Source organism: Papio anubis, chromosome 11 (genome assembly GCF_008728515.1).
Source record: "Papio anubis isolate 15944 chromosome 11, Panubis1.0, whole genome shotgun sequence".
In the NCBI taxonomy this organism is placed as follows: domain Eukaryota; kingdom Metazoa; phylum Chordata; class Mammalia; order Primates; family Cercopithecidae; genus Papio; species Papio anubis.
In genome coordinates this window covers 94,320,608-94,333,834 of record NC_044986.1, presented here as the reverse complement: position 1 = coordinate 94,333,834, position 13,227 = coordinate 94,320,608, and the positions used below count along the sequence as shown (strand labels likewise).

General features: G+C 36.9%; 1 protein-coding gene across 2 annotated transcripts in view; it reads right to left on the bottom strand.

Moving 5' to 3' along the window:
- Positions 1–13,227, bottom strand: part of KIF5B (kinesin family member 5B) — a 47,250-nt gene that overhangs the window by 22,538 nt on the left and 11,485 nt on the right. Inside the window, exons 3-12 of one of the 2 annotated variants that reach the window (XM_003903528.4) lie at positions 8,089–8,162; positions 7,035–7,139; positions 6,478–6,526; positions 5,856–5,911; positions 5,264–5,351; positions 5,002–5,126; positions 3,603–3,707; positions 3,158–3,303; positions 2,339–2,487; positions 1,489–1,682 (exon numbers count right to left, since the gene is read on the bottom strand). In XM_003903528.4, coding sequence (XP_003903577.1) covers positions 1,489–1,682; positions 2,339–2,487; positions 3,158–3,303; positions 3,603–3,707; positions 5,002–5,126; positions 5,264–5,351; positions 5,856–5,911; positions 6,478–6,526; positions 7,035–7,139; positions 8,089–8,162 — 1,091 coding nt within the window. Of the gene's footprint in view, positions 1–1,488; positions 1,683–2,338; positions 2,488–3,157; positions 3,304–3,602; positions 3,708–5,001; positions 5,127–5,263; positions 5,352–5,855; positions 5,912–6,477; positions 6,527–6,584; positions 6,604–7,034; positions 7,140–8,088; positions 8,163–13,227 lie in introns of those variants that run through there. The other variant, XM_021943161.2, reaches the window with a different exon arrangement.

Below are 13,227 nucleotides of genomic sequence, written 5' to 3'. Positions count from 1 at the left end.
CCAAATTCAACATGGCTTATTTTAATGTCTTTTAAGAAAATGGCAAAACAAAAGGGATTTCTTTCAATTATCAATACTTATAATGGTCATGTACTCCGAATCTGCCATCTCTGCTTAAAACACATTAAAAATATCAGCTTAAAATATTTTCAGCCGGGCGTGGTGGCTCACGCCTGTAATCCCAGCACTTTGGGAGGCTGAGGCAGATGGATCACCTGAGGTCAGAAGTTCAAGACCAGACTGGTGAACACAGTGAGCCACAATGCTCTACTAAACACTTAGCCGGTGGTGAAAGGCGGTAGCCTGTAATCCCAGCTGCCCGGGAGACTGAGCAGGAGAGAATGGCGTGAACCGGGTGGGCTTGCAGTAGGCTGAGATTGTACCACTGCACTCCAGCCTGGGCAACAGGACTCTGTCTCAAAAAAAGAAAGAAAAAAATTTCTTCTAATTTTTTTTTTTTTTTTTTTTTTTTGAGTCTTGCTCTGCCAGCCCAGGCTGGAGTGCAATGGCAGGATCTCAGCTCACTGCAAGCTCGGCCTCCCGAGGGTTCCGCACCTCATCCAACCGCCCTATTTTGTACTTTTTATTAGAGGCGAGGGGTTTCCGTGTTAGCCAGGATGGTCTCGATCTGACCTGCATTGATCCCCTTCGCCATCTCGACACTCCCAAAGGTGCTGATTGGGCTTCAGCCACCGGCGCCCAGCTCTTCTTTACTGCTCTTGTTCTTGCCTTCCATTCTTATGTTCTTAAGTTGCTATTATTCATATATTGACTTTACTTCCATATGCAAAGCAGGAAGATATTATTTCCACTCTATTGTGTTTCCCTTAATCTCCTACATCATCTTTTATTGGAATCTTCAGAGCCCTGATTCTAACAGTTGGTATCACTAAGGCTCCCAATGACCCAATGCCAAGTTTTCATTAGAACAGGGGTCCCCCAGTCCCCAGGCCACAGAGCAGTACTGGAAGCCTGTTAGGACCCGGGACGCACAGCAGGAGGTGAGCAGCAAGCATTGCCACTTAAGCTCCGCCTTCTGACAGAACAGCGGCATTAGAATATCATTAAGAGTGTGAACTCTATTACGAACTGTGCATGCAAGAGATCTAGGTTACAGGTTCCTTATAAGAATCTAATGCCTGATAATCCAAGGTGGAAGTTTCATCCCAAAACCATCTCCCCCACCCTGGTCCATGGAAAAATTGTCTTCCCTGAAACCAGTCCCTGGTGCCAATAAGGCTGGGGACTGCTGCCTTATAAAATTCTTTCAGCTTAAAAAGAGGGGGAAAAAAGATACACCCTCATACAGTTTCCACATAGAAATTATGACTTATTTTGTTAATAATTTTTACAAGATTAACAGAAATCAAGGAATATGTATAAAGATCCTAAGTGCCCACAGCACTAAAATATGAAAAATTAGAAAATAAAAACACTCATGTCAATAGTATCCTAATATAAAACAGACCTAAATCGGGAAATACCTACCTTATCATCAAGCTGTTTGTATAATTTGGCAATTTCTTCTTCACACTTTCTTCTTTCAGCATCAGTAAAATTTCCCATAACTCCAATTGTGGTTGCTGGTTTATCATTGGTAATAGCAATATCTTTATCTACTGTGAAAGCTTCCAAATTGGCTTTCTCTTTGTCAAACTGTTCATCAATAGGCACCGTCTCCCCTAAAATATGATAAAGTGGTTAATAAGAAACAACATGTCTAAAACTAATTTCAATTTCATTCCTTTAAAAAAATTTTTTTTTTTTTGGAGACGGAGTCTCAATCTGTCACCCTGGCTGGAGTACAGTGGTGCAATCTAGGCTCACTGCAACCTCTGCCTCCAGGGTTCAACCAATTCTATTGCCTCAGACTTCTCATTAGCTGGGATTACAGCTGCCCAGCACCATGCCAGGCTAATTTTGGTATTTTCAGTTGAGATGGGGTTTCACCATGTTGGCCAGGCTGGTCTCTAACTCCTGACCTCAGGTGACCTGCCCACCTCGGCTTCCCAAAGTGCTGGGATTACAGGCGTAAGCCACTGCACTCAGCGTTGTTCTTTTAAACTTTTTATTCTCTGATTGTGTTATTTTCAAATAATCTGTCTTCAAGTTCAGATGCTTTCTTCTGGTCAATTAATTCTACTACTGATGGTCTCTACTGCATTTTGCTCATTTTATTTTTCAGCTCCAGGATTTCTATTAGATTTTAAATAATTATTTCGATGTCTATTAAATTTCTTGATCTAGTCACTTACTGATTTTGCTGAACTATTTCTACATTTCTATGCTCTAAATCTGTATTTAACAAACTTAAGATGACAAATTCTTAAGTTATTACCATTACGCCATCTGTTGAGTTCATTTTCAAGCCACTGAATGGTGTTCCGCAGGATCTTATTTTTTTCTTTTTCTTTTTCATACTTCTTTTTCCACTGTTCTGCAGTTAATTCCACATTGACACAAACTGTGTTCTTAATTGTTTTGGCCCTAAGAGATGTAATTGGAGGAAAAAAGGGATGAGACTGAAATTATTTTTAATTTTATCTATATGGAATATATGTATATATGGCTAAGAAATTTATTCTTGTCCAATAATCTCTTAGACTAAATACTAAAAGACACAACCTATGAGGTTATTTACAACCCAACTAAATTTGAGTCTGCTCCAAAATCCGTCAATAGCTTTAAAAAAAAAAATCACTAAAAATAAAAGACAAAGACCTATATTTTTCCAATTTGTTTGCAAGGCTGAATTAAGAAATTACTGTTGAAAGTCAAAGACGGAATCATCATTACTGATTTTCCTAATCATCTCATACAGATGTTAACCTGTCATGCATGTCTACAGGCCTAACACAGGATTATGTTTGCCAGGCTTTTACATCATTATTTGAGTCAAATGCTTATTTTCTTTAATACCAAATTACAGCTTGTCACATAAATTTGACTAAAATTACATCTGACTTTAATGTGTACTAAAACTTAAACCAAGCAGTATCAAAAACAGGCCCATCTTGTATTATCTGTCATCAATTCAAACTGAGTGTGTCCAGCACAAAACAATATGTACAGGTTGGAATAACAGCTGACATTTTCCTACATTTTATAAACAAAAGGTGTATCTACATTTAGGTTTTGTACTTTCTTAACAACAAACCTTTGGCCAAATAAGAGTGTAGATTTTGTTTCAGATTCATTGTATGATGATGGAGAGCAGCAAATTACAATAGTGGTTCTACAGTTGCCACCTAATGAATCTTGAAGGATTCTTGTCATTTTACTATCTCGATATGGAACATATGTCTGCATACAAAAACAAAGAAAGAAAACAAGACCAGTGGGTTTCTGTACAATAAAATGTTATAAAAATATGCTACTTTAAATAAATTAAAAGGTTATTTCAGTTAACTATTTGATATTAAAATGTGAACTAGGATATACATACAATATTATAAACTCCCAAAAGACAACTAACTTACACATACTGATTCAAACACAGTGAATCTCTCTCTCTTTCTCTATAACACCCATGCACACATATACACCTATATTTAAATAATGCCCCATAAGGTAACAGGGAGATAGAAGACATGTATACTCACACTACCCTCAGCCAAAGCAGAAATGACATTTCCAAGAGCAGAAAGTGACTTGTTGATGTTTTTAGCTTCATCCAGCACAGCACCTTCAGCTCCAGTTTTACTAACCTATACATAAGATTTCAAAAGAACGAAACAAAATTACAAAAATTTTCTTTAAATTTTCTAAAATTTTCAGAGGTCATCAACAACCAGTAAAAAAGAAAAAAGAACATGAAAAGCTTCATGATCTTATTTGCCAAACATTTACTCTTAGGTACCACCATTTCTTGAGTACTACTCTTAAGAGTTTGATTAGAGAGACATCAAATTTTATCTGTAGTTTGTAGGTACTCTTGAAAATAACCGCTTTAAATGTAAATTTGTAGTTCATTAATCTGTTAGTCCCCTTTGCTACATTAGAAAAGAGGAAACTTCTAAAACTGGCTAATGCATAATGTTGATGTTGTAACTATTAGAAAACAGAGACTGAGTTTAAACTCATTATATAAGCAAACCTGCTTCTTCTAAAAAATAAATAAATAAATAAAGTATCTAAATATCTATGTTGTGTGGCTTTTTTTTTTTTTTTTTTTTTTGAGACTGAGTCTCACTCTGTCACCCAGGCTGGAGTACAGTGGCTCAATTCCGGCTTACTGCAACCTCCGCCTCCTGGGTTCAAGCAATTCTCCTGCCTCAGCCTGCCCAGTAGCTGGGATTACAGGCTTGTGCCACCACGCCCAGCTAGTATCTATGTTAAAGATAGGTCAGACCAATAAATCAGCAATGTTGGCTGAAGAAACAACTTAGGAGAATTCTCAACATTAGATAATCTTTGAAAGATGTGTATAACACTTCACAACAGAACAGAACAGATGTATCATTCTAAGCAGAAGAAACAAAATTAGCACAACAGCAAAAATGGTCACAGAGGTCCCTATTATAACATTCAAACTTAATTTGATACAGACGAGAATCAGACTGTATAGAATTGTAATAATGAAACAATCATCCAAAGGAAAGAAGCAAGTCCAACCAAACCAGAAAAGACTAATGGACAGTTACCAGTTTTAATAGGGACCCCGCTGGCCAATATGGATAAAATACATATAAAAAATTAGAAAAGGGATACCTAATAAAGTTTATAACAACATACACCGAACAAGTTCTCACCATGAACACATCTTAAGTCACAGAAACTATTTATGAGTTGAACTAGACTATGGTCAAACAACAGTAACTTGTAACTGATTATTCAGTTGATGTCATCATAAAGCAATGGTATCAGCAGTTACAAATCTCAGGTTACCAAATCCAATTTGATAAGTTTTCAAGATGCAACAACGAATCCTACATAACTCCCAATTCAAACTAAAGTTTACAAAGATGCTTAAATATTTATCAAAATACATGAAGACTTTACCTTTTCACTACCAGCTAAATCAACCAGATAAAGTTTTCCACTGAGCTTTTGTTCCGTTTGTGTGTTCTCTTGTTTTACATTAATAAGAAATATACTGTGACTCCTAGAGCTATGTTCATTCATATCTGCAAAGAAATTACACAAATATAAATAAACATGATTTCCTCTTAACAATTTCCCTAAAGCAATCTTATAATTAATCACCTGGATAAGGATATTTTAAGCTGGTTTTAAATCCTAACCGGTGTTATTTTCTACTTACTTGTAACTGCTACATGTCTGTTGGATTTTCCTTCATCTATGGTATCCATAACTTCATCTGGACTACATACAAAACGCTCTGTGCACCCCTGTGAAATAATTTTTAAAAATACATTAATGTCTGGCCAACATAGTGAAACCCTGTCTCTAATAAAAATACAAAAATTAGCCAGGCGCAGTGGGAGATGCCTGCAATCCTAGCTACTTGGGAGCCTGAGGCAGAATTGCTTGAGCCTGGGAGGTGGAGGTTGCAGTGAGCCACTGCACTCCAGCCTGAGCAACACAGTGAGACTCCGTATAATAAATAAATAAATAAGGCGGGTGGATCAGGAGATCAGAAGTTTGAGACCAGTCTGGCAAACATGGTGAAATCCCGTCTCTACTAAAAATACAAAAATTAGCTGGGCGTGGTGGCACACGCCTGTAATCTCAGCTACTCAAGAGGCTGAGGCAGGAGAATTGCTTGAACCTGGAAGGCAGAGGTTGCAGTGAGCCAAGATTGCACCACTGCACTCCAGCCTGGGAGACAGAGTGAGACTGTCTCAAAAAAAAAAGTATTACAGGGTTTTTCTAGACAACTGTACTATAAATACCTTTACATAGGGAACTCGGTTTTTGTCTTCATGAACTGAAAGGTTGGTCTTTGAAACTGAAAAAGAAAAATAAATATTAGCAACATTCTCCTAAAACTAACACTGGATGTGAAATAATTCAATTGATAGGCTTCTCTGAGCAGCCTAACAGCAATAGTTGAACTCTAAAAAAAGTGCTAAAACATTGCTCTAAAGCAGACCTTACAGACACAGTAGGAGATCTAAATAGAAACCAATGTAACAATATAGAATTTTAGGACCACTCCAACCTATACCACCCACATTTTGTAAACAAGAACGTTAACCGGGAGTGGTTCAATGATTTGCCTAAGGACAACCTATCTAATTGAGAGCTGACAGAATACTAGAACTCAGGGCTCAGATTATGTAACTCCCAGTCCAGTGCTCTAATTACTACTTAAGAAGTACCCATAAACATCGCTTTAAACAAGTTATTCTATTTAGAGGTATTCAACTAAAACTTTAGAAGAAAAAAAAATTCTATTTCCAATAACTTAAGACAGTTTCATACAGGTTACAAAGAAATAGTCTCATATCTACTATTAAAAAGGAATTAACAGATGCTATTTAAAACTGATTAACTAGCAAGAATTTAACTTACCATCTAATAGGTCCCTTATTTTATCCAAATATATTTCAAAATATGAAACCTAAAGGGCAAATTTAAAAAAACATCAATCAACTAAAATTATATAATAACTTACTCACATATTGAGGTCTGAGTGCTAGGCACTGTTTAGACTAGGAGAACAGTTATCAACATACCAGCCATAGTTCACATTCTAATGGGAAGACATAAATTAACCAAATTAGCTTAGTTATTTAAGCAGTCTTCTCACTGGACATAATTCACATTATCTTCATCTAAAACGAATTAGAATAGTTTCGTGTAGTAGAAACTTTCAAGTTCTGCAGTAAAGCAACCTCCTTTATTTTATGGAGGAGGCTAAAGACTAAATCATTTAAGTTAGTTAACATTCCTGTTCATCTAATGGCAGATGAACAAGAATCCAAGTTTACTAACCTGAATGATCTTTCAACTATGCCTTTCCATAAAAATAATTTTTAAAATTACTTTAAAGAAACTAGCATTTACTATTTTTTAAGAACAGTATTCTTGCTGTAAAATAAAATACAAACTTTCCTCAAGGAATTTACCTTAATATGAAATTCCAAATTTTCATCCATGGAGTAAATATAATTAAAAATATCTTGCACTATTCTTGGAATAATTCCCATGCCTTCTGGATCATGAAGTTTACCCTAAACAAAAAACAAAACTAGACTTCTTAGACAAATTATAAAATATGAAGTAAAAACAAAGAGTTTCAATCTACAACTTATAGTCAAGAAAGGATGGGAACTGTATTTTGTGGAAACGGCTCTGTAAATACCTAAAAAATCCAATTCAACTATTACACATACACATAGTACTGCACATCAACCACACGGGTTACCAACAGATCTTAACACTTCATTTAATCACTAGATTTAGATTATCCATGCTTGTAAAATGTTCATTGTAAAATGAACATAATAAAAAAGATTTTAGTTTCTTTCCATAATTCTACATTGCTCCTTCTACTTCAAGGCAAATTCATGCAAATACTAGGATGTCCTTGTTCTCTATGATATGAAAATCAGTAACATGAATCACACTAAAAGCAGTCATTTACTTAATATAGTACAGTCAAATAAATGATAAAAACAGATGCTCTTTAGCAGTGGCAGAAAATCACAGGCTGTTTTCTAGAAGCAAAGCTATAGTGAGTCCCCATCTATTATTAACAGCAGCACTGATAATTATGGCAACATTCTTATCAGAGAAGAGTAAGAGGTATTTTGAGGAAAGAGGAGCCAAGGAGAACAGGAAAAAGTTATTTATACTAAATAGAATCAACAACACATAAGCATTCAAAATTTCCCATATAACAGGGTGATAGAAAATTCTTGTCTAAAATGTTCATTATTTTATGGTTATGCTAACTGATAAAACAATCTCAAATATAATCTCAAATACAGGTATCCCTTACTATTTAAACTCAGGAACTGATTAGATTCCAACAATGATGTTACATGCATATTATCTGTATGAGAAAAGGCAATAAAAAGTAAATTAAAATGTTTATGCATGGTGAAACAGTATCACAAATAATGAATGAATGCTGTATGTATTGCAAACTACATCTAAGCACAGATTATAAAATGTTACCTCCATTGTGTGCGTCTTCCCAGAGGATGTCTGTCCATATGCAAATATTGTTCCATTATATCCTTCAAGTACATCTATGAGAAAATAAAAGACTTTATAATTCAGGGGATTTTCTTCCTTAAGAAAGATTCATAAGAAATTACTTAAAACTACAAGACGATAGGGTGGAGAAAAGGTTAAAAAAGAAATTACTTAAAGAATGTTACAGGGAAATGTCAGATGTTTATTCTCAGTGAGGTATAAAAGACCCTAAAAGACACACACACACACACACACACACACACACACACGTGCACACACCCTCTTCCTAATCCTTGCATACTAAATTCTGTACAATAAAATATTTGTGGGAGTGGCTGGGTGCAGTAACTCACTCCTGTAATCCCAGCACTTTGGGAGGCCAAGGCAGGCGGATCACGAGGTCAAGAGTTCAAGCCTGGTCAGCATGGTGAAACCCCGTCTCTACTAAAAATACAAAAAAATTAGCTGGGCTTGGTGGCGCGCACCTGTTGTCCCAGCTACTTGGGAGGCTGAGGCAGGAGAATTGCTTGAATCAGGCAGGCGGAGGTTGCAGTGAGCCAAGATTGTGCCACTGCACTCCAGTCTGGGTGACAGAGTGAGACGCTATCTCAAAAAAAAAAAAAAAAAAAAAAAAATTAGCTGGATGTGATGGTACATGCCTGTAATTTTAGCAACTCGAGCACAAGAGTTTAACTCCTAGCACAAGAATCGCTTGAACCCAGGAGAAGGAGGTTGCAGTGAGCTGAGATGGAGCCACTGCACTCCAGCCTGGGTGACAGAGTGAGACTCTCTCAAAAAAACTACCAAAATTATTTGTGGAAAGAGTGGCAAGATTGATTCAGATTTTCTTTCTGCTAATATGAAAGACTCCATCAAAGTTTAGTACACAAAGGATTTATAAAGACATTAAAGGAAATATATAACATACATATGTTATAAAAATATATGTTATATATGTGTGTGTGTTATACATATATGTTATAAATATATAACAATAGTAAATTTCTTAGTGATGACCCATCTAAGCAATTTGTCTGGACCCAGACTGCTTTCTGTGGTCAATTAAGAAACAAATTTTAAATTCCATTGCTTATAATAAAGAATCTCTTCTATCAGCATGTATCTCAAATGTCATTACTCTACATTCCAAAGCTTTATGTGATCAAAAAGAAAAATGTCTTCTGTCAATTTACATACAGATGAGATTTTAGAAACGAGACTAATTGATGGTTAATTAGTAGCTAATCCTCACTCACAAACCCCTACCTTCCTCTTTACCCTACCCACGAAGTATAACACTCAGTCCTACCTCAAAATCAATTACCAAGAAGTTCCTATGAAAAATCAAAATCAATTACCAAGAAGTTTCTATGGAAAAAAAAGTTATGAGACAGGGTCTCCCATCTGTTCAGAGTGCCATGGCACAGTAAATAGCTCACTGGTCACTGCAGCCTCGACCTTCTGGGTGTAGTAAGCTGCCTGCTTCAGCTTCAAGTAGCCAGGACTAGAGAGGCACATGCCACCATGCCTGGTTAATTCTAAAAAACTTTTTGTAGAGACAGGGTCTTGCTATGTTGCCCAGGCTGGTCTCAAACTCCTGGGCTCAAACAACCCTCCTGCCTCAAGCCTCACAAAGTGCTGGGATTACAGGCCTAAGTAAGCCCCTGCACCTGACCCTCCTATGAATTTTTTTTTCAATTTTTTTCTAGCTTCTGACATTAACGTTTAAATATATTCCTTTATTAGGTCAAAGGGGGGAAAAAGGCAATCTTTTGATTTCTGGCTTTCGAGGATTTTGTTTTTTGTTTTTGATAACAAGAAAAGTACTATGAAATTACATTCTATTCTAGAGGAAGTCAAAATAAAAAGAGAAGCCTCTGTTGGAAACAGCATATAACAGTGAAAAGTAAACCAGTAAGCAAGCCAATCCTTGTTTTTATTATTTTTAAAAGAAAAAAAAACCCCACCATTGGGCACAACTAACTAGATAATAGATTTCCTACAGAAACATTTATTAACGAGAAAAAAGACATCATTACTTACTTCCCTGAGAAGATTTTAAGAGACTCCAAACATTTGAAACTTTCCTTCAAAATCTTTTCATTTTTCAGAAGGAAAGCAAAATTATTTCATGTATCACATTCACTTCTTCCTCGAAACCAGTTCCACAACCCACCCCCAAAATATCTGAGTAAAAGTCTCATCCTATGTGTTCTTACAGTATCTGCATTTAATCATAATACTTACCAATGAGTATTCTGTCAATTTACTTGTTTGCTTTACTCACCAGCCTGTCAACTCCTCAAGGTCAGGACTGTGTTTAACTCCTAACACAGTGCCTGGTACTCCAGAGGAACTCAAATGCTTGTTGAATATTTATTACCATCATCAATGTACAGCATCTTTCTAAAGCCTCCCTCACCCTTTTTAATATACTTTTGTCATTCCTATGAGAAACAGAGGTGGACAACTCTCAATAAGTATTACTTCTTTCATACTTTATCAACAGAAAAAATATATTTAGCTAGTGAGATAACAGCTAAATATTTAGCTAGTAAGATCACGTTTTAGAAAAGTTGCTTTATCTCTCTGAACTTCAGCCGCTCCAACAAAATGACTACTTAGGGAAAAGCTCTGAGAATCAGAAGTCATCATATGAAGTTACTATTAACATCTGAGAGCTTACAATGAGTCAGGTTCTAACCATTTTTTATATATTATTATATTTAATCATCACAAAACCCCCTGCACTGTACTATTTGCTTTTTGCTTTTGAGACATTCTTGCTCCGTCACCCAGGCTGGAGTGCAGTGGCGCAATCTCGGCTTACTGCAACCTCTGCCTCCCAGGTTCAAGCAATTCTCCTGCCTCAGTCTCGCAAATATCTAGGATTACAGGCGTGTGCTACCACGCCCAGCTAATTTTTGTATTTTTTGTAGAGACGGGGCTTCACCATGTTGGCCAGGCTGGTCTTCAACTCCTGACCTCAGGAGATCCACCCGCCTCGGCCTCCCAAAGTGCTAGGATTACAGGTGTGAGCCACCACACCTGGCCTGCACTGTACCATTATTGATGAGATGAGAAAACTGAGACACAGAGAGGTTCAATAAACTTGACTGTAACTCCACAGCTAGTAAGATGAAGTTGAGATGCAAATGCAAATAGACGTGGCTCCAGAGACCTGCTCTTAACCACTGTACTATATATTCAAGGAGCAGAGGAACCAAAATAAACACAAGGCAGGCTACATCTGGAAAAACCAAAGGTGAATACAGTGGCAGTGAGTTCATGTCAGGAAGCCATGGTGGAAAAAACAGGAAATCTACAAAGACCTGATGAGATGCTTATCATATAGTGGGCACTGAATAAATAACTACTTAACACAAGGGAAACAAATCACTCAGATTCAGAATTCAAGAGAATACAAGTGGATAAATCTTATTCAAAAGAAACAATTGTATCTAACAAATCTACAAATAGGGAATGGTAACAGCCCTACATATAATCAAATTATAAACTTGTCCAGACAATTATGAGCGAGTGCAATCTCAATGAAATTGTCAGTGACCCAGAGAGTACTATCTGCTTTCAGGTCATTACTGGCAACTTGCTCATCAAATCTCTATCTCAAAAGAAATTCCAGCTGGCCCATCATTCTGCTGATCTTTGCCTACCAACAATTTCTAACCATGGCTTCCCATCCAATCTGTTTAACAATGATTGTCCCAAGTACAACCTACCATGTATTTAATTGCTTTCCTGTCCTCACACCTCCCTAGGTACCTACCCCTACGCCATCCTTCTCCTTAAATACGTGTATTACTGGTAACTCTGCCACATTCATATCCTTGTCCAGGACAAGTCCCACCAGCTACTACACACAGTCTCCTCCAAAATGGTACAGAGCACTTGGGTGAAGATAAAAGGAAATCATGGCCAGGTGATACTGACATAAATTACAAAGGTTGCATAGAAGAAGAAAGAGATTATGATAGAAACCTTGTCTTCTAACACTTGCTGGAAGTCTAATTTTGTACAGTAGAAATAGTTGAGACTATGAGTTTATCCCAAATACAACCATGACTGATTGAATTAATAATTTCCTCTAAGAAGACAGAGGACACATGCCGAGCATGGTGGCTCACGCCTGTGATCCCAGCACTTTGGGAGGCCAAGGTGGGCAGATCACCTGAGGTTGGCAGTTCAAGACCAGCCTGACCAACACGGAGAAACCCTGTCTCTACTAACAACACAAAAATTAGCAGGACGTGGTGGCGCATGTCTGTAATCCCAGCTACTCAGGAGACTGAGGCATGAGAATCGCTTGAACCCAGGAGGCAGAGGTTGCAGTGAGCCGAGATCGTGCCATTGCAGTCCAGCCTGGGCAACAAGAGCAAAACTCCATCTCAATTAAAAAAAAAAAAAAGGAAGACGACGACGACAGAGGCCACAATTAGCAGCTGATACCCGTTTTGTGTTTAACAACTCCTAGTACCTATTTTGCAGAAAAAAAAATTGAGATTTGGAAAGGTTAGGTAACTTGCCAAAAGTCACACAGCAAGAAAGTGGCATAGACTGGAATTCAATCTAGGACTGTCTGATTCCTAAGATTATACTCTTACCATATTACAGAGAAGGGAACTATTATCCTGAACACAGTTCCAAACAGTAAAGCAAGAAGAAGAAGGGACTGAAATTTTGAGAAAAGAAGAGAAATTTCAGGAAGCTAATGACTTCACCTTAGAACTGCAAATAGTAATAAAGCAGAACAAAAGTAATAGATGCATATATCCTAAATGTTAGGACAACAGACTTCATCTTCTTCTTTTCCTAAAGGTTAGGTACCACTTAAAAAAAAATAGATTTTGAAAGACTCTGAGTATGAGCCTATTATTAAGAGATTATGTAACTAAGGATGTACGAGAGAGAGAGAGAGAACTCATCAGAACAGCATGAGAAAGATAAAAGTCCAGGATAAGTAACTCTTAGAAAACCAAAACAAAATAAAAACTAAGGCCCTAAGAAGAACTTTTAAAGTCATATTCAGAAAAAAAAAAATGAATGAATGAATGAATGAACCTGCGCTGCTTAGGAAAGACCATAAAATATTAACTGATG